The sequence below is a fragment of the Etheostoma cragini genome, chromosome 13 (genome assembly GCF_013103735.1).
Source record: "Etheostoma cragini isolate CJK2018 chromosome 13, CSU_Ecrag_1.0, whole genome shotgun sequence".
Taxonomy (NCBI): Eukaryota; Metazoa; Chordata; class Actinopteri; order Perciformes; family Percidae; genus Etheostoma; species Etheostoma cragini.
Window position 1 is genome coordinate 9,163,255 of NC_048419.1, and position 22,387 is coordinate 9,185,641.

At 39.2% G+C, this 22,387-nt stretch overlaps 1 protein-coding gene across 1 annotated transcript in view; it reads right to left on the bottom strand.

Moving 5' to 3' along the window:
* Nucleotides 1-21,824, bottom strand: part of opcml (opioid binding protein/cell adhesion molecule-like) — a 358,727-nt gene extending 336,903 nt beyond the window's left edge. Inside the window, exon 1 of the mRNA XM_034889747.1 lies at nucleotides 21,485-21,824. Coding sequence (XP_034745638.1) covers nucleotides 21,485-21,545 — 61 coding nt within the window. The 5' untranslated portion in view covers nucleotides 21,546-21,824. The remainder of the gene's footprint in view (nucleotides 1-21,484) is intronic.
* Nucleotides 21,825-22,387: the final 563 nt, after the last annotated feature.

Here is a 22,387-nt window from a genome sequence, read left to right on the forward strand (position 1 = left end):
ATGATCACGTCATCAAAATTGTCAGAGTTCCAATACTAACAAACTAATTTTTTGTGTTGCTTAAAAAAAGCTACATTGATTTGTTTAATTAAAATTTTTGTGTAATTTATTTTTAATTGTCATAACCTACAAGTTATCAACATTGATTCTTTCAGTTCAGTTCATCTTTAAGGAGTCTCCCCCTGCTGGAACTCAGATAGAATGCAGGTTTAAGGCACTTCCGCATTTGCAGCACTTTGCCAAACCGGATGCTCTGTCCTTTAATATTAACAGACTACGATAGGAACGCTGTGGGCCATGTAGGAATAAATTCAGGGTGAATGGGTTGGTTAAAAAAAGCCTTCAAACCGCAGAGCGGAGTTCATGTCCCAGGGACAACAAAAGGCTTTACACCCAGGAAATAGGTGTAACCTTCCCATCCTGTCTTACCTTCCACCTCTCCTTCTGGTCCTCCTGTTAACTGTCTCAGTGTAAAAGAGAGTTAGTTTATTGACAATTATTGTCTGGCTGCTCACTGCTTCCTGCCTATGGCACTGACCTTTTTCATCCTGTTTACATCTCTCTTTCTCTTCTTCCTGCCTGTGTGCACCTGTATATCAACATGCTGGGCATTGGTACAGTAGTTCTGTAAAAGGTGGTGTTTGCTGGCTCATGGGGGTATGTTTCACTTGAAGTATACAGGCTACAGTATGTATGAAATGAAGCAAAGTCTCCCTATCTTTGCAAATATCATAACTCTAGAGGTGATAGTCACAGTATTGACATAGGTACAGCTCATTTTATAAAACTTAAGTTATTTGAACCATACCAGGCCAAGGCAGTGCCCCCGGTTTTTCATCTGATAGAATAAAGGTTTGTGTAACACCAACATTATGTAACAGTTTGGACAGTGGATGTGTGTAGAACGTACTGAGGCGAGCAGCATCTAGACGGGGTTTAGCGAGTAGTATGTAAGGGGAAATTCCGCAACACAGTACTTTCATCCAGGAGATCGGGGTTCGTGTACCGCGTGTGTTCTTAACCGTCATGTTATTCCTGCGTGTCACAGAACCGTAAGCCCACCCCGAGCCCACCAAACAGCGTCAAAGGGACGCCAATAGTCCCGACCATGCTCTTGTTATATGACGCTGAAGGAGACAACCAAGCGTGTGTTATATGACATATCAGGTGACGGTAGCTCAGTCCGTAGGGAGTTGGGTTGGGAGCCAGAAGGTAGCTGGTTCAAGTCCTCAGATTGAACAGAGTATGGCGGGGGACTGGTAGCTGGAGGGGTGCCATTTCATCTCCTGGGCACCGCCAAGGTGCTCTTGAGTGCCTTTCTATGGACAGCACCCCCACTCTGGCATCTCTCCATTTAGTGCATTTATACGTACTGGGAATGTGTGTGTAATGTGTAATAACAACAGAATTAAACCATTAAAATTTCCCCTTGCAAGATTAATAAAGTATGTATTATTATTAAAGGAGACAACCAGGCATGTGTTGTATGACGCTAATGGTCTCCTTTAGCGTCCATAACAACGACAAAGACACCTGAACAAGCATGCGTATTTTATGAGATGGGTGTGAGCATGTGTTGGTATACCTAATGCTGCAGCAACCAGGGGCGCCTGGAGCTGCAAGGGGTGCCGCTTCGCCGAGTCCCTACACAGTGAATTGAGAGATAATTAGAGGATTTTATTTATTTTTTAAAGTGCTCGTGCCACTCTCCATGTATCATGACGCCCATCTCAAAAAACGCTACTGATTTCAGCGGACATCTGCTCCTCGGTACTTCTTTTGCTGTACTCATTTCTCGTAATATTTCTCTTTAATTTTTAACACCCTCATGCAAATATATTTCTTTCAAATTTCTGTTCAGCTCAAAAAAGAGTAATGTTCTTGACCTTTCGGATTCTCAAACTGCTGGGCGCATGGAGAATATTCAAGCATCACCTCTGCTGTGTTGCTTTACTGTATCATCACAGTGTGTCGGCTGCATATTATTCAATTTATTTTACAGAAAAGTGCAAATGTACAGGCAAGACTGTTGGTTGAATAAAAAAGTTTTTTTTTTCCTAACCTTTTAATCCAGAATTTTTAAAAGAAGCCAGCCACTCCATAATAACTACTATATAATTGTGTTTTTCAAACATTATGTTGCTGTATAAGATTTATTGCTATATGTGGAACATATTCCTGGATGGAACAAATATGAAAGTACAGACAGGAACACAGGAGGGAAACTGAACTCAGTACTTAGAGCTGCAATACCTGAATGAGTGTTTTCTCTCTACCCTCAATAACTGTAGCCCTCAGACTAAGGCTGAATCTCATTTCTCTGTCTTACCCTTACCCCTACCCCTGCGTCTTGCGTGCTCATGTGAGAACAAGTGCTGTCACAATACTTTTTGTTATCAAGGACTAAGGGGTGTATGGCCCTAGGAACCATAGACAGTGAACGAAAAAATTAAGGGAGAACGCGAGCCTACTTGAAATCGAGGGGTGGTGATATACATTGTGCAACAGGCAACAATGGCTGCCGCATCGACCAGAGAGACCCATGAACATAAGTATTTTGGCTTAAATAATTGATTTAAAAGTTACGACAGTCTTGTTTTATGCAATATACAGTCCTGTACATATATACTTGCAACCATGTTCTTAACTGAAACTTTTTTTATATCCCTAGCTTGCTATGCTAATTGCTAACGCTAATTGCTAATGTTAATTGCCTTTGTTGATTTGCATAACAGTGTCGCATTTCTCTGCCTTGAATGGACTGTATACATTGCATTGACTTTATATATATTTGTTAATATTAACAGTCTATGATACATTGCTACGTGCTTTATATACACTGCCCGGTATCACACAAGGATGCAGTAGGACACCCGGCAGCTGATCCACTTTGGGGCTGAAAACTAGCAGAAGTTTCCTAAATTATGTGTTCATGTTGTACCTATTCATTATTGCATTGGTACTGTATTATTGTAATCATTTGTAATCAATTCCTGTTCATGTACTTGTATATTGTTGTTGGATTTGATACGGGACAGTTATTAAATATGAGGGGGGGGTTACTGGCCGACAGCCATCAGACTGGTCTGGAATATCAGAACAGCTGAAGTTAATTTGTTTGTTTGTAGTCTTGTGTGTATTTTTTTATTTTATACATTTTAAGCCTTTTCATGTATGTGACTTAGTTTAGGCCGAGTTATGGGTCTAACAGTTGAAAATGGTTCTGTAATATAATATATTTTATGTAATGTTTTTGCCTGTTATGTTTAATTTATCGGCAATAAAGACAGATTTGTGTTAACAAAATTTTTTTCTGAACATCAATGACATTCAAAACAGTGATAACTGAAACAGATATACAACACACCATGTGTTTGTACACATATGTATTGCAAACCGATTTGAGTACTAAACAATAACAACATCTGCCTCTGCACCACCAAAGTGAACATAGGGTAACTATAAAATATGTAGATACATAAATGCATATGATACTGTTGTCCAAACCCACGAATTTGACAAAGACAGACGGCATCTTGGCAGTTTGTGATCAATACTCTATGGTGATGTAACCAAGTGGTGTCCCATTTCATAGGGGTATGTTTTCACCCCTACCCCTTACCCCTTGGTTTCAAGGGCCAAAGGGTAGGGGTAAGGGGTAGGGGTAAGTAGAAGAAATTGGATTCAGCCTAAGCTGCTAAGGACACAGCCATGCTGTTCCCATGCATATGCTGTAGCTACCACACATAAATCATTGCATTTTTATGTAACCCATGTATTTATTGATGTGTGCATCACAATAACCGCCGCTGTATTAGACTGATGTTGTCTATGTAGTGAGGAGGTCGGGGTGGATTGGTAGGTCCTAAATCGATGGATTGGTCCTACAACACAGGGCTTTTGCGGAAAAAGATAACGGGAAAGTACAAGACTTTTACCCAGGAAACGGATGTGGAGCATACTTATAGTATATATAGATATAAATATCATATGAATTGTATAAATTTATACAAAATCATGAGAACGCTTACGTGAGAATACATAGACACAGCCAAGGGGAGGCTACTACCAAATAGTACCACAGCAGTGCGGCTCTGCACATGAGGCTTCTATGAGGCTTTAGTAAAAACGCATGTGCAGCTGAAGTGGATCAACCCAACCCCTATATGGTCAATCTTTGGACAGGGACCAGGGACATTGAGGTTAATAGTGTTGGAGCTAAATCCTGCTCCATTCTCAGGGTTCATTCAATTAGTAGTCAAAATCTCAGATGTTGAAATGTGAATCCATTTATTACGTAGGATATCCTGAGACAAAGTTACCTGGATCAAGTTGTCGTAGCTCTCCCCTTCCTTTGTCTGCCTCTCTGGCTCTTGGACTCCTAGTCCACAAAGGGTGAGGTCTTTAGACCACAGGGAAGACGGTTTATGACCCTCAGTTCAGGAAAAATGGCAATGGTAAGTCCAACACTCATTGGCCTAGATACATTACTAGGCTTTGGACCTGGCTGGTTAGTGTAAGGCCATGTCTATGGCAGAAGACTGACCATTGTTTTACAACTGAGAGATGTAGCGTAAAGCAAGTCTAAAATTCATATGTATTAATGATTTGCTAAATGGACAAACTTGATAGACCCTGCTTTTGTGATTGATTGGTAGACAGTAACACATGATTACGACATATTTTGCAGACAGTCTAATGGTTTAAACTGTAGAAACTTTTACTCTTTTCCAAATTAAACATTATTACCAATATACAGCCTCATAAACACATTTTATTTATATGGTTTCTACAGAATAGTTTATGAATTATTCTGTATAAACCAAATAAATAAAAATCATTCATGGCCTTAAAGGAACCCGCCACCAATTGTTGAAATAAGGCTTATTATACTGTTCTCTCTATGTGTTGTGCACTTCCAGTATGTTGACACAGTTTAACAGCAAGCCAAACTCGAATTCACGAGCCAGAACGATGAGCGCCTTGCTCCTTTTATTGTCTTCAGGCGGGTGACATTAACGAGTGCAAACTAAACAGAAAGAGAAGACAGAAGCTTAGTCTCTTGTACAGCAAATAGCTATAGCCTAACAAGCTATATCTAAATATACAACACATAAACAATTTGCTAACTACCCATTCACACACATAGCACTAGCATAACACCAGAGTAAAGCTAATAGCATAACTTACGTTCACACACATAGCCCTAGCATAAACATCAGATAGCATCGCTAGCAGAGAAACGCGACAAACATGAATTCAATGATGAATAAATTAAAGGTCTACTAACGTACAGCCACAGGAATAATGTAAGTAGTTATAACAGAAATAAATACTAAACTTAGAACCAATGCTTTCGTGAAAAAAATCAATACAGTGTCCAACTCGAGTACCATATTTTCTCCGGCATAGTTCTTCTTCTACGGTTTTCAAACACGTAGCGTGTCATGTTTTCCAAAATAAAGTTCAATGAAAACTATTCCTGCGTGTACTTTACTACATATAATATAACACATCTAATTAATTAATTCTATTTATTCTTAATAACTCCAGGGGCAGAACACTTATCATTGTCTTCCCATAGCTAAACCTATCGGTGGGCCGACCGTTTTCATGACCACGGTAGTAAAATACGTAGAAAATGGTTTGTATGTTTGATAAAGATATGATCATAAGTGACCATAAAAAATGATAATACTTTTATTTTGTAATGCACTTTACATTTACGCAAATCCCGAAGTGCTACATGATAAAAGAGGTAAGTGCAAAAAATAAAAACACATGAAGATCACATCGGTTTCAGAGTTCCAGAAACCTGGTCGCAGAGCACAGGTGATTGAGGGGCACCAAAATTAAGCAGTACAATTTGAGTTGTCATTAAGTCCGGTAGATACCACTGGTTTAGGGGGTTTTGTCACCAAACCCTAAGTTTTACGTTTACTCTTTGGTTGCCTCAAAAAAAGCGATACATGCTTGTCCATTTACTTCCTCTTTCTTTGTGTTGGCGTTCTAACCTCCGGTCGATTTCTGAGGACTATGGCTCCTCAGATCTCCGCAGGGTAAATCCAGACAGCTAACTAGACTATCTGTCCAATCTGAGTTTTCTCTCGCACAACTATTTTACAGTGGCTCTGTGCGGATCTTAGCGGGCCCATGACAATTGTGATTGGTTTAAAGAATTGCAAATGGACTAGCCAGACCCTCCTCCGCTCGGCAGTGTGAGGATGGGCTGGCAAAGTGAGACTATTTCAACAATTACTGCACTCTCAATCTCTACTAAACACATGGATGCAATAGTTTAGCTAGGTTTGGCTTTCTTTTGCGATTTCTCTGAGCTGCTTTGACCAGAAGAGCAGGCGAGAGAACAACATCCATGTCGTTCATCATACCAAGCATGATTGGCTATAAAGAGGTCACAAGGGAGGACGTGAGTGAACACAGATGTAGGCAGCACAGACTAAAACCATCAGCTTATTGAAACCATCACAAAATGATCAAAGTCAAATAAATTATGACACTTTTGGCATTATTGATGGTACATTGTATCGCAAATACAATAATATTAGCTTGGCGTACTGGCGTGGACCATGTTTCTGCCCTTTCTTATTTTCCTTAACACAGCAAATTGTATTGTAATGAAATTGGTTGCAACCAGAGTTGAGGACACAAATGCACACACCATGGAAACTATTACAACTCCCTGAGGTTAGAATAAAGAAAATGACAATGACAATTAGCAGCCCTCAAGTCACATATAACTTTCATATTAATTATTACTTTGAATAATATATTATATTAAATGATCCTGAATAAACCTTGTTCGCTCCAGTGTTAAATTCTACATTGGATCTATTAATGCAGAGCATTTCTTCAGAACACTGAACAAGGGGGAAGTATCTAAAAGAACAAGTTGTCTCCAGCATGACAAACACTAGATTATGAATAATTCGTAACCAACCTTTAGTCTATAAATTTATGTGTACAACTAGATACATTAATGAGAAGAAATAGAAATGTATGTCAATTTGGTGTAAAGACTATGTTTTTGTATCTCTAAACCCAAGCAGGGAGCGATCAAGGCATCTTCTCCATGGGGAACCGCAAAGAAAAAGAGCTTGCAGGCGAATTGTAAGGTAGAGGTGGGGCGGGACATGCATAGGCAGCAGCAGCTGTTGAAGCAGCAGAAATGAGCAGCTAGTTTGTCATAGTTTGTCAAACAGAGCGCCCAATGGCTACAAGCAATAACTTATAAAACGTGTTCAGGTTATAAAGCTCAGAGCTTAAGCACATAGACTGTATAAATTATATGGCTGTAGTCCGTGTGACATTGCTAAAGCTCCTGGTTGCTCTGGCTCTTGCCATCTTGGCAGTGCTGACTTATCCAAATATGAAATATGACCAATGAGGTAGAGCGTGGATGGAGCTGAGATGGGCTGTATGAACCCCGCAGACCATGTTAGCCCCCTGTCACGGCAGTCAATCAAATTAGCACTACCTTGGTTATGCATAACTTTAAGCAGGGCTGCCAACTCTCACGCATTGGCCGTGAGACACACGCATTGGACTGGTTTCACACGCTCACACGCCACACCCCCGATTTCTCACGCTGAAGTGTCAACCCGGTCGGTCTAATTTATGAAAGATGAGTTTATCTATAGCTCTATCTGTTGAAACACTTATGATCGACTAGTTGTGCTTTCAGAGACATTGAGGGGGTTCAAGAGCGCTCCCTGTATGTGGAATTTTGAATTGTTGCTAACTGAGAAATCTTTTTTCATGATCCATCCCATGTGCACTTCCGCGGCTTCAGGTATGTGCTGAGAGTATTACAGACCCATCCGTTGCTTTGTGTCCACTCTCTCTGTAAAAATAGAGGTGAGCAGCGCGGCTGGTAAGCGTAGCCACTTCAGTTCATTTTAGTGGACTCGCTCTGCTGTGGACAGTGACGCGTTGCATCCGTGTAGACCTCCGATGAAGAGCAGCGTACAGCCACCTCTAAACTGAATGGGCCTCTCTGTCTGTAAGACGGTCTGAGTGTGATACTACCATATCAGCGGAGCAATGACATGCACAGCAGACTATATTTCAACTCTCAAAATATCGGACAACGCAGTTGGGAGGAGTTATATTTAGAATGTGAACAAAGTTGTAAGCATATACGATAGTTGGGCCACTATTGTGCTTCTCTAACCTCGGTTTATCTCTAAATGTAACTGTAAACAATTAATTCAATGTTTCATAAAATGAACAAATATTCTTTATTTCCCAAAAAAGTAAATACAGTAAGTGGGGCCCAGAGGATGAAGGCCAAACATTACTGAACCTTGGCACAAAGGTTAAAGGTTAAAAGTTGCTGCTTACAGAGAAAGTCAGATAATTAATACAAAGAAAGTCAGAGAAAGTCAGATAATTAATACAGAGAAAGTCAGAGAAAGTCAGATAATTAATACAGAGAAAGTCAGATAATTAATACAAATAAAATAAAGAAAGTCAGACTCAAGGGGTAGCACTTTAAAGAAAAAGTGTGAATGTGTAGTGTCGAGATAGACATGAATGGCAGCACTATATTGGCTTAATTAGTGTGAAGAAGAGTCAGAGACAAAAAGTAACGTCTCTAAAAATAGAGTCGTGAAAGGTAGTGACACTGAGGGGATCACGAAGGATAGCACTAACATTGACTATTTAGTGTGAAAGGTAGTCTAAAATTTAAAAACTCCTATTTTGTTTTTAACTGTCTATTCATGTGTTTTATCGGTTTTTGATGCTTATGATTTTTAACTGTTTGTGCTTGTGTTTTATCTGTTTAACTGATTTTATGTAAAGTGCTTTGAATTGCCCTGTTGCTGAAATGTGCTATACAAATAAAGCTGCCTTGCCTTGCCTTGCCTAAAGGAATTGAATTTAGGAAAATCAGTAGTTGTCATTCTTTGAAATTTCAGTGGTCTAAGTTGATCCCTCAACATTAATTTAACTTTGGGTCCCTGTTCCCTACACCAGGGATCCCTGGACCTGTTCACCACAGACCCAAATCTTTTCAGCTGTTGCTACTGATATATGCTACTGTCTCTTCAAGTGGCTCCTTATGTTGGGCACATTGTCTGGGTCAGTTCTTGTATCATAAGAAGGAAATACAATGTGTAATCAAGTGATAACTGACTAACAATAAATGTAAATACTAAATGCCCAAAAACCTGTTGATACTACAACAATGCAAAGGTTATTAACCCTGCAGTTATGCACATGTCATGTAAGACTTGATTTCTCCATTTCTTTGCACAAAACTCTCCAGAAAGTGCCATTTAATGGTTTATTTTCCCCAAAAAAATCCTGGAGGGGGGGGCATACCCCCCTAAGGAGAGCCCCCCATCCCCCAATAAATAAAAAATCTCTATTTAAACCCTGAAGCATATTGATGCTAAAAGAGCAAAAGAATTTGCTTGCTTTGTCCGCGGCAAAATATGGGTTGGCCCCCCCAAATCTCACTCCAAGGTTTTGGGAAAAGTGGGCAGCTCTGCTTTAAGCCTGAAAATAATTAAAATGGTGAGTTTGAGCACAGTTGTGATGAAGGGGGACCTAGCTATAGAGGCCAAAATTGTTTTCATAATAGGCTGTAAACATATTTAATTTTGCTGTAAAGTTGTAAAGCTGTAAAGAGCCTTTTTCAGCACTTCAGGCTTCATTTTTTGAGCACCACAGGTTGCTGCTTAGGATAGCCTCATTATTGCTCAGCTATGTAGCTCTTACCTTAACTGGTCCACGCTAAACAGCCATTAGCCCAGCTGACTGCATAAATCTGCCACTACTATGTGGTTTCGGCCCTTGTTGCACTTCGTCTCCAAAACAAATATGTTCAAAGGCTACAGGCGCAGACGACTTACAAAAGAAGTTTCACAACAGAAGTTTCACAAAGGTTAATACTTTATCAGAAGTAGTTTGAAACAGTAATTTCACTTTCACAACAAGCACCACTCCCACAACACCAATCCCACCTGACACATGTAATATCTTATATTTACTCTCCTTGCTCTGGTTTAGTCTCCGTAACCACATGCAGAGGTGGGTACAGTAGCCAAATATTGTACTCAAGTCAAATTACTATTACTTCAGAGTAATTTGACTCTTTCTTCTTCACAAATCTACTCAAGTAAAAGTATTTAAAACTACTCCTAGAAGTATAATGTTTTTTAAACATACTCAAGTAAATGTAACTCGTTACTACCCACCTCTGACAACATGCAATGCATCTTTGTCTCTTTAGCTGCTACGCTGTCTAATACTTGCCAGCTAGTTGCTACCTGTGTCAGTCTGCAGCCCTGACAAGAGCCAAAGCAGTATGGTGCGTGCTGTAAATGGGAAAAGAATGAGCTAAACGAGGCTAATGAGCTTGGGTTGGTTTTTCAGAGATTGTGCTAATTAATTTAGGGGTTTGGTCACTATATTTGTTTATTTGACACAATCTTCACGTGAAAAGATTGCCAGATACAGAGACTTCATCAGCTGTAAGTCAACTTTAATACACTGGCTTCCTGATGTCCCTGTGGCTCTTTATACTGCTGCCCAACAGACCGGATCACTGAACACACGTACTACATCAGAACAAACTATTGGAACTAGCCAATGGCAAAACATTTGCAAGTAGTTCATAAAAGTAATGAACGTCTTTTACAAGCATGGAGCACATCACCGAATCAATATCAGAAAGAGACTTATCGCTAGTTCTGATGGCCTTTCTTCAACATCACTGACTTTGATTGATTCCCACTGAGTCCGCTTTATTACATGAAACTAAAAAACATAATGGAAACCTTGAAAAGCATGCATGTCTTATCCACATTACCATGACACTAATGTCACCACTTCTCCACCCAAGAGCGTAGCACACAATTCAGGTACAAAGGGAAGGGGCCAATAGAAAATGCCTTTATGCAGGGCCGTATAAAGGCATTTTCTATGGACCCCTTCCCTGATCCACAGTTATTCATTCTAGGATCATTTTGGGTGCCGAGTCTCTTTTTTTCCCCTAGTCCAACGACCCTGCCCCCACCACACTGGAAAACAGTATTAATGTTATTTTAAAAATTATAAAAAATACCATCTTTAAAGTCAAATCAACAAATGACTATACCGTTTAGCAAATCCATGGAGGTTGTTGCCGTAAAAACGAGCCATTGGCACACTGATTTCCTTGTGCTATGAACCATTTTGTTTCAGTAAATAATGAATGAGTGAGTCAATGAAGGTTGTGTGTAATTGAAACTGAGCACATTTGTATGCAGCAGGAACACTGTAAAACTGTAGTGCAAAAACATTTTAAACCAATTTAGAATCTGGCATTAGAGCCCAGCAGCCTCCTTACACTTGAATGCTTGTTCTTGCTTGTGCCATCCTTTGCCGGTTCATCTATTTCTTCCATTCAAAGACCGCAATGATCCGATTTAGCCACCAACATTCAGTGAATGCTCACTGGGGATTGTTCACTAATGCCAGAGTGTTTTCACAATTGTATGGATCCTCCAATGAATGTTAGCCTGTGTTCACTATTGTTACAATACAGTGGCTGTGTGTGTAGTCACTCACTGTCAATGATTGTTCCATTGTAAAGTTTCAGAGACAATACCCCTATTTCACAAATCCCAACTTCATTATGTCTTATCTGAGTTGGTAACTGGTTTTTAAATAACATTTTAAAAATATCTCTATTAAATGGAATTGTAGGGAGTCATTTTCTGATGGCTGGGAGCATAATCTAGGGATACATTTGGATTTATGTTAAAGCCACATCGCATGTGACTTTATATAGTAAAATACATTGGTGCATACTTTCTTTAAATGGAAATATTGTATTACATATTTTCAAACATGACAGGTGCAGGTACACTCCATTTCATCTCAAGAACGAACTGACATAAAATAGTGCAGGCAGCTTTGTCTTTCATCGTTGTTAACAGCTAAAACTGTTTGAATATTTGATATATTTCTGGAGTTTAAAGAGCGTTTCTTCACTTATACTGACTAAATATGTGCTATAGAGCTACATGAGTGATGTGATCCCCAGGAAAGGAGTCAAGGTGATACATTGTCACACTTTCAGTCTCCTTAACAGACATAAGTTGTGTCAACTGTGAGTAATATGAGGCCATAAAACTTGTCACACCATACATTTCAGTGAGACAAACAAAAATAACTTTAAGTGTGCTGCACTTAAAGGTAGCACACAACTGTTTTCTAAAAGGGCTCCCTGGGTTCTTCTGTGTGATGAAGGGCACTGTGGTTAGCATGATTTACAATCCCAATTTAGGCTAAGTGACATTTGATGGAATAAATATTAAGTAGAAGCGGATGCGTACACTGATCATCAACAGCTTATAAACTGAAGCTTCATTTTCACAACCAATTTGACTCACTGATAATTGCAATCCATCATTTTGAGTCCTTGAGATCAATGGGCAGAACCGAGCAGTGATGTTGTCTAGCCGGCTGTAGGCGTGTCATTATGATAAATGGCTCAATCAGTTGGAGCTGAGGAGGCCATACCTTATGAGTCACACACAGATCAGAAAAGTTGCGGGAGTTTTGGCCACAACTTTATCTTATGCCACAATCGGTTTGATAAATGTGCAGCCTAAAGGGAGCCATCATGTATTGAGAAGGAATTAGTGTGGAGAAGAATTGGCCCTGAGCAGCAGATTTTTGGAAGGATAACGCAGGTGTAAAGGGCAATTACAACAATTACTTCAAAAATGACTATACATTTAAAAATCATTCTACCTCAGTGGCGTGACTTGTAATAGCACTGTATAGTTTAGTATTTTTTATCATTGGAACTTTAAAAGGTTTTCTCATGTCACAGAAACATGGGTCGCTGGAGCTCTGTGCACCGCTGTCAGGTGTCAGGGTCCCTTTAGTTCATAAAAATGGAAAACTAAAAATGAACCAATAGACTATCTGTCCAATCTGAGTATTTCATGCATGACTAAAACAACTTTTCAACATACAGATGTTCCACCAAGACAACTTCCTTCCTGAGTCTATGTTGCAGAGGCACAGTGGTTCCGTCCGGCGCTTTTGATTGGTTTAAAAAAATGCCAATAAACCAGAGCGTGTTTTTCTCCCATCCCAGAATGCGGTGAGGACTAGGCAGACCCTCCTCCGCAGGGCTGTGGAGGAAGGTCTGGCTATGTGACACTATAGTTATAGTTATGGTAAGTTATCGTTCTGGACGGCCCTTAAAGTGCTCCAATTATGCTTTTTGGCTTTTTCCCTCTTCCGTTATTGTGTTATATATCTTCTTTGTGCACGTTATAGGTTTACAAAGGGAAAAACCTCAAAGTCCCCCTGAAAAGGCAAGTATATCTCCAACAGAAAACACTGTTCACACACTTTACATTACTTTATGACAAACTTCACGTCACTTTGTAACACACGTTATAACGATTGAATAGCTGCTAGCGTGGCACGCACTCATCCTCTGCTTCTGACTGGCTAGTAGTCCTTACCTTGCTACTGCACTGCAAATTATTTGGTTCTTACCAAAGTAAAAAAATAAAAACTTTGATTTAGAAGTTTTAGATAATGTATCTTTAAGAGTACATTTCATATTTTAAGTGTTCAATTTACACTATAATCTTAAATCAAGCAAGATTGTCCAGTGAAGTTATCTTGCTGCATGGACAGATATTTTCACTTGTTTTATATACCTTTTCCCTCAGATTTAGTCTTTGTATCTTGTATTTAGACACCCGTTTTTGCAGTGGTCCTCTCCCAACAAAGATGGAACAGAAGTGAGATGTCTCACTCTGTACCTAAAACAGAGAGCTCAACACACAGGGTGAAAAGTAGACCTGCAGTAAAAACATATGGTGAAAAGGAAATCTTTTAAACCTATTTTAATATAACCTCTATATACAATTCTGAACCTGAAAATGAGCATAATACGAGCTCTTTAAGTCTTTTTCTTTTGTTCTACTTCCCAGTGAAGAAAATAAACACAACAGTGTATAACTGTGTTAATATAGATTCGCCTCACAAAGCAATTATGTTACCAAACTCTAGAACTCTTCACCTACAGTCACTAACAGAGACAAAGTACTGCCCTCACTAATGTAATAAATCATGTTGAGGAGCGTAGGCGCATTGCAAATGTAAAAAATGAGCTTTATTCGGCTGGATTTGAATGTAAAGAACATGGTACCGATATTATTGAACACTATATCATCATTGTGGTTAATACAGCAACTGTTGTTTCGGTTTCATCCATTTTATTCATTCCACACCATCATGTTTCCTCTTGGCAGGAATATTGAATGTGGAAATCTTCAGTTCAATTACGCTCAGAAAGGCAGCAGTTTGTCTCTCTGAGTTGTTGCCAATGACTTCTGGGGGTTTAGATAGACATGCAGTGTAAATTACACTAAAAGCTTGTGAGTGTGTGTGTAACCGGAGGTCAGGCACATTATTTGACCTTGAAAACAAAAGGTTAAAAAAGTATACTGAAAAAAAATGATTAACTACAGACTTTTATTATCACCTCCATAGTTTGTTTTCATGTGGGGCTGATGAATCTCTTTCTTTAATTATTAATTTAGTATGATATGTTGAACATGCATCAATGGTCTCAAATTATGGTGAGAACATAAAAAATGAGAAGAAATCAAAAAACACAACTAGTTTGCGAGTTCACATTATTTCATTTATTATTCAACGTTGTTTTAATATGATTTTTTCTCTTTTGATAGTCATTGCTCCTGTGCTCAAAATGTAATGGTGGTGTTTAAGGAACAATATTCTATTATTTTCAACTAGTACAGTGCCTGTTCAAAATATTTTTAAAAGCGGCCTTGGCCTCCTGTATTGCTCCTTTTAGTTTTCTCAAGAACAATTCACCCCAAACTAACTTACAGAAGGCACTCTAAGCCCTTAAAGGAAAATTTCGTTAAATGTTAACACGTAGCTGAGTTGTTTGCAAATTTGGAGTGCTGTCAGAAGAGAGAAAAATTAAAACAAATGGTGCTCTCCACACTAAGGTATCCTCCTGCTAGCGTTAGCACCCAACAGTCTTAAACAGGGCAAGTTTTAAACTTGTTTTTAGCCACTAAACATCAGTCAGTCAATCAATCAAAATGTATTTATACAGCACTTTCCAGCAACCAGTAGGTATCCCAAGTGAACAATGTGCACTTTGATGTGCAAAATATCAGAATGATTAAAATCACATCATTCAATAAAAAGACTGAACATAGAAAACAGTTACAGAAGGTTACAAAGAAACGAAAAAATTAAATTGTTTATATTGAAACATATCTGTTCAGTCTGGCTTTTAATACGTTGCAGTGGTGTGCACTGCTACGTATTAAAAAGCCAGACTGAACAGATATGTTTTGAGTTTGGACCTAAGAAGAGCGACACCTGTAATAGTATATTAGGGGGTAACTTTTTCCAGAGTCTCGGTGCAGCAACTGCAAAAGCCTGATCACCCCACCGTTTTTAACTGGACCTCGGGACATCTAAAACCAACTGATTTGAAGACCGCAATGACCGGTTGTGCTCCCAAAAAGTTGAAATTTCAGACCAATACTCAGGAACCAAACCATTTAAAGGGAGTGATGTATGCATGCTTGAAATGTCATTACAAGTACCTACCCATGTGCAGTGATTCATTCCAAGTGAATACAGCGAATGTGACTGCAGTATATGTGACAAAAAGGCATAACACTTTATTAATTTACCCAGTGCATATACCTCTGTTTATTTCCTGTTTTCCGGTGAAGTCCACACTAGTCAAAACACGCCTTTTTGTGACATTAACTGCAGTCAAATTTGCTGTGTGCACTCCAAAGCAATAACTGCACATGGCTAGACACCTGTAATAACATTTGGAATTTGTTAAGAGGTTAAAAAACAAACACTAATGAAAAATGACCTGATGAAGACTGTCCTGTGTCTTTTGAAATGTGGGACTCTTTTTGAGGTATTTAGTATCTAAGCGTGTCAATTACACAATGTTTAGCAATTCTTATACATTGGACTGACATAAGCAAGCTTTTGCTCAGGGATCATCAAGCATCCTCATAATTACACTTGGCCCAGACTACTGTAAATGAGAAAGTCTTAGTGCTTTGATATGGACAGGCTCACTTAAGAATGTTGAATTTGAGATAAGATAGCAAGCCAGAATATGGCAATATTTAAAAATCTAAAGTTGGTATGATTTCACAGCTGTCCCATGTATTCTTAGACAGCTTCATTTCCCGATGCAAATGAGCGTTGTGGGACTTACTCAACCTGCCTGAACTCCCAATGCACAAGCTCATTTTCCTCTGTTCTTTGCAAACATTGAAAATGAACGCTTATGCATGCTCAATAACAGTCAGAGTGACAGTCCAATTAATCCCAATAAATAAAAGATAAACAAACCAACAGCAAGGCATGCAGTTCAGCAGATACACACCCTGGCCTGCATTCTTTTGCTCGCTCTCATAGGAACATATTTGCACATGTTCACAGTCAGCTCTTTTTCTGTACCTCGCCCAAACACACACACACACACACACACACACACACACACACACACACGCAAGCAGACAAACACTTTGTAAACAACTTCATGACTCAAAAAACAGCTTCTTTCAACCACTGACAAGGTGCTCTTGAGCAAGGCAGGTAAGAGGCAGCCGTTCAGTCAGTGGATGAGATGAACTGCAGCGGTGAAGGGCAGCTCCTAGTTGTGAAGGTATGCACAGAATGTATATGGATGCAGGGCAGCAGTGAAAAAGCTTGCACACTCAACAATTCCCTTTGATGGATGAATACAGGACATATAACTGTAAAAACAACTATTAATACCTGACAACCATGCAAGGGTACATTATAACACTGTAACAGTGAGATGCTTTCCCTGTTACGTCACTTGGCCGATGTCACGCCTGTACAGGTTGTAGGCGGTGCTCAGAAAGCGGAATAAGGTGTATACATGCAACAGGATAGTATAGAACTTGGAATTTTTTATTTATTATTATACTTAACAATTTCATTTCATTACAGTGCAATATTTAATACTCAGGACTTTTGATACATAAAACTGTTTTTTGCATAATGTGTCTACAAACCCAAAATCTTTCTACTACTTTATATATGTATATAGTTGCTCTTAGGACTGTGCACCACATACCCCCTCTCTTTTTCTTTTTACTTACATTTTTTCTTTTTAAATTTTTAAATGTTTCACATTTTATATATATATATTTTTTTTTACTTTATTGACGTTGTAAAAAGGTTCCTTAAATCTCGTTGCACAGGTACTGCACTTGTGTATAATGACAACAAATGCATTCCATTCTAATAATCCAGCTAACATATTCAGGTTTCACACAAACGGTAGACTTTCTATCCCCGTGATTCCAGCGCCCTTGATCGTACCACACCCATCATCAAACCTGAGCTTCATATTGTTTTCAAGTCATCTTGACCGTTTGGGACGCTGTCGCGGTGACCAATGTGGCGGCGGACAGACATACTGACAGGAGCAGTGACTTCCTGAAGTCTTGTCAGTGGGAACTTACTAGATGACATGTCACTTAGGTAATTACAACTTCATGATAATTAGTTAATTAAGAATAACTTTATGATCACGACTGCAGCTTCATTTTTGTCTCTAATCACTCCGTAAGAAAGCCAAAAGCCATTAAAATGTATTGTTGAGGTTTTTTCTTCGGAATCTAACTCTGTGAAGTTGCCTCCCTCCCTGCACATTTCATTTATTTATTCCTTATTAGTTTTGAATTCAAATTGGTTATAGAATGTCCCTGTATTGACTTTATGGTCTCCCTCGCTACAACAGACACAACCACTAAACTTTATGCAAATATTTGTTTAATGACATCACTGATATGCAAATGAGCATTTGACATCCTTAGTTACTAAACCTTCTACAAACCCAGGGGTAACCCTGGCCATGGACAAACAATGCATGTTGTCATTTAATTGTGAGGAATTGCTGGACTACGCTTCCCAAAATGCCAAATTATTCCTTGTGCAACTCTTTGGACACTGAAGTGGGGGGGTGATCACACATGCAAGACTCTTTCTGGTCCTGTGATTATTGTCAAGTGACATCATGGACATTCAACATCAGACATGTTTTCCTAATAAAGAAAATGATTTTAGACTACTGTGGTGGCAGTAGCTCAGTCCGTAGGGAGTTGGGTTGGGAACCGGAGGGTCACTGTTTCAAGTCCCCATATGGACCAAAAAGTACGGAATGTGGATTGGTGGCTGGAGAGATGCCACTTCACCTCCTGGGCACTGCCAGGTGCTGTTGAGCAAGGCACTGTACCCCCCCCCCCAACCGCTCAGGCTGCTGGTTCAGCTGGCAACCCACTCACTCTGACACCACTCCAATAGTGCATGTATAGGACCTGAGCATGTGTGTGTGTGTAGTTCAGGCCTGTGTGTGATTACTTACAATGTGTGTACGCAGAGTGTAAATTGGAATTTCACCATAGTGTAGTAATAAACAAATTAAAAAAAATCTTCACAGCTTAGTGGTGATAATTTAAACTAAACTTGGATCATAATAGAGTTTTATAAAACATGTGTGCACTACAAACTACAAACACTGTACAATAAATAGTTGCATTTGCAGTAAAGTTGTTAAATTTCACATACATTGGTCCGTTGCTGAGCTTGAGGTAAATATATACTGCAGGAGATCCACATTGGGAAACACATGGGGCAACAAGGGCATCAAGATATTTTCCTTCCCAGCTGAGAAGCCCCAGATTGTCATATTTTTGATCTTTAAATATTTCTGTTTTCTACATATTCTGTTTCACGCTTTTGAGCTTTGAGTTACAGCCAACCTACGCACCCAGTCTTATGTTCAATTAAGCTAAACCGTGGTATGCCAAATGACTTTTGATTATGCCATCTGTTGTGGATTTGATCAGGGCTTAATGCTGAATGACATAAGCATGTGTGCTGTACTGTACGTTTGTTTTTGTGCAAAAATAAACAACACAGCCAAAGCCTTATGCAATTAGTATTGGTTGCAATGCATAAACAAGACAAGTAGTGCTACTAATTACTTTTTGATAAGGAATGTAATTCCTAACTTTTTTTATGAAAAAGTATCTTAGTTAAGTTTCCCATTAACAGCCCCAACACTGTGCATGTGCATGACTTACAACTGCACCTGGGTGAGTACATTTAATTACATACACTAGTACTTAAATAAGGCTAATGATCCTTGCCTTATTCCCCTATAATGCAACCTGCCAAATTCATCAATGCTGCCACAACTCTCAGGCACCAGAGCCAGTCTGTCATACTCCAAAAAGTCGGGTACGAGACTGCTAAGTGTGATATAATGACTGCCATGAACATAATGTAACCATCTGGAATGCATCCAAGCCTGTGCAACACAATTGTTTGTGTGACATAAGTAAAAACTATGAAACTGAAAACGTGTGGCCGACTTGGGTGTTTCTCCAACGTTAGCTTAAGTATGTGATGGGAATACCATCTTTAAACACCTGTCCTCACCTGTTTACAATACATGTAGTTAAGTTATTTTCAACCTGGAACTTATTTCCCATGCATTGGTGTCTAAGTGAATAATGTGGACAAACATCTTTTAAAATGGTCCAGTGTTGAACGAGGACTCATAATTTTAGCATGTATAAAGCCAGCCTATTTCCATATGTAAAGGGATACATTACTGTGTGTGTTTATTTCAACCAAACCAGAGTGGTGATTGTTGGAACAGTGGAACGATGAACCAAGACGGCTTTTGATTGACTTTGAATGAAGTGTGTTTTACAATGATAAAATTAAAGTAAAAAAAAGGAAAGAACGCAACAGACTTCAAATATTCCAATATCAACTGTTTTCATACCTGTATCATTCAGATCACAATAGGAAAAATACTGTTTAAAAAGATGTTAAAATTTTGCGTGATATTGAGTTTAATGGAGTCTGATGGGTGTGGCAACAGCGATATCGGTGATTTTCAAAAACGATCTTACTCTAAGAAAAAGGATCGATCTCTCTGGGGATCCTTTCCATAATGTTGTCAGACACTGAGAATAATAATTGGAGCCTGTCAGCCCCAAAAACAGAACTTTCAGTAGCTTCAATTTATTCACAAAAAATTAAAAGACAAGAATAATCATGGAACATAATGAAGATATTTAAAATTGAACAAACTGGTAAGCTATTTAAAGCTTGTGTGAAGGGGCCCAGATACTAGCAAATAATACAAATAATTACATTGTTTGATCAAAAAATTAAACATATATGGTACAATAACATTTACAACCTGAAGTAATAATTTACATTGCAGCTTTTTTTGCCACCGCCAACTGCAGCCATCTTGCAAAAATACTGGATCATATTAAAAGATTGTTGTTCCCATCCATCACACAATAACATAGGAAAACAGGGTCTGGGTTGAAAAGAAGGATGTTACCCTTTAAGGTTTGAGTTTAAAAAAAAAGGCCTAAACCTCCCTCACAGAACTTGTTTGCATTAAAACTGGATAGAATGAAAGGTAAATGTATACACCAATGCATCACATTTCCCCTGTCAGACTTCACTTAATCTCCTTCGCATAATCCCTTTGAGGTGAGAAATGTTATTTCTCTCACTTCAGGTGCATATTTGCATTTTCAGACTTCAGGCTCATTTAACATAATATCCAGACATCAGGCTCCGCTGTGACACCAACGCAAAGCTGTTCTTGTGCCTCATGACCAAGTCCAGTTTTCCCTGTCAGTCCTGTATTCCCCTCAGTACGAGGATATGGAGTCTTAATGTTAAAGAGCAAAGCATCGACACACTGGGCTAAGTCCTTTCATCAAAGCCTTTAGTGCTGCCCGCTACACTAATGAACACAACTTGTTTGCTTGCACCTGCTACTTCATCACAGACATAATTCTGTCTGTTCATTATTATCGACTATCTGCCAACAATGTTGGGATTAAACGGATCAATATTTCTTTTAAATGGCAGTTAGTCAAAATTGATTTGTACAATAATGCCTAAAAAATAGTAATTTGTTTTTTGATGACCCTGAGCTTTAGAAAAGGCAGCAGCTGTAATCTAATTTTGAATTCACTCAAACTCGAGATTGATTTAAAACTTCCTGCATGAAATCTGTGACATCAGGGCGTGATATCACCTTGCTAAAGACAGACAAGTTGACAAGTGTGTGAGGTGGAGGGAACTTTTTCTCAGTCCTTGTGGGAGAATCCTCAGCAGGACTGAACCAACACCTAAAGCATAAAAAAATACAACTTCTCATCTTTGGATGTCCCAGCAAGCCTCTCAGAGTCAGACAATTAGAAAACAGGAAGCGTAAGAAATAAAGCAGTTAGAAGGCTATATCTCAACAATAGTGCACCACGCAACAGAGGAGCCACAGACAGGAAAGAAGAATGCAAACATAGACTTACAAAGAACAGAGACTGGGGAATAGAAGAGTTCTTACCTGGGAACACAAGGACAGCAAACACCCATGACAGGATGATGAAACAAACCGAATTATACATGCTTCCTAAACAGAGCTGATTCTGATCTGCTCGTTTGTTTTAAAGACACTCTTTCTGTATTTTCCCACAGCAGGGCTTCAGAGAGCTGCACACTTTGCTTTTTTTTTTTTTTTTTCTGCCTTTTTTTCCTAAATGTCAGTTTGGATAGCTTTTCATCGCCACTGGTTGTAGTGAAGATGCTTTAAATCCAGTGCAAGCAGTAGCTAGCGGCACACATAAACACACACACACACACACACAGAGGCTGGCTCCTCGCGCAGTTGATCTCTCTTCCACGTACTACAGCACACAGAGGGACCAGCGCTCTGCAAGGCTGGGGGGAGACAAGGGGGCGGGCACTCTCTGCTCAGCTGCCATTGGCTTAAGCTTCTGTCAATCACCCGCAAACAGTCCTAGCTCTGTTTTTTTCCGTTTTTTTTGGTTGCTGCATGTGAATCCTCAACCCTGCGTTCCTTTCTCTGCCCTTTGACAGAACTAGAGCAGGATTCAAAACATAATGATAGATTGATATTCAATAAAGGCTTCAAAAAATGAATTCAGAAGGTGATCTGGGACTGGGGCAATTTTATGAAAGTCATTCCTTGATGTGATTTTTTTTGCTGTTGTCTGACATGTCTTGAATGTGCTTTAATGAGGAATTTTGATGCAGTGTTCTGACAGTTGGGACTGCGCTAACCGGTGGAAGCACATAGTGTTCGTTTTTGGAGAATAGAATCACTGCTGGACAGAAAGAACCATAATGAGGTGGCACTCTGAGTGTTGAGATTCATCCTCAAATTCTCACTGCTGCTATTTTAAGTAAAGTCAATGGTGTTGAGGTGTGATTCATTTTAAAGCTTGGC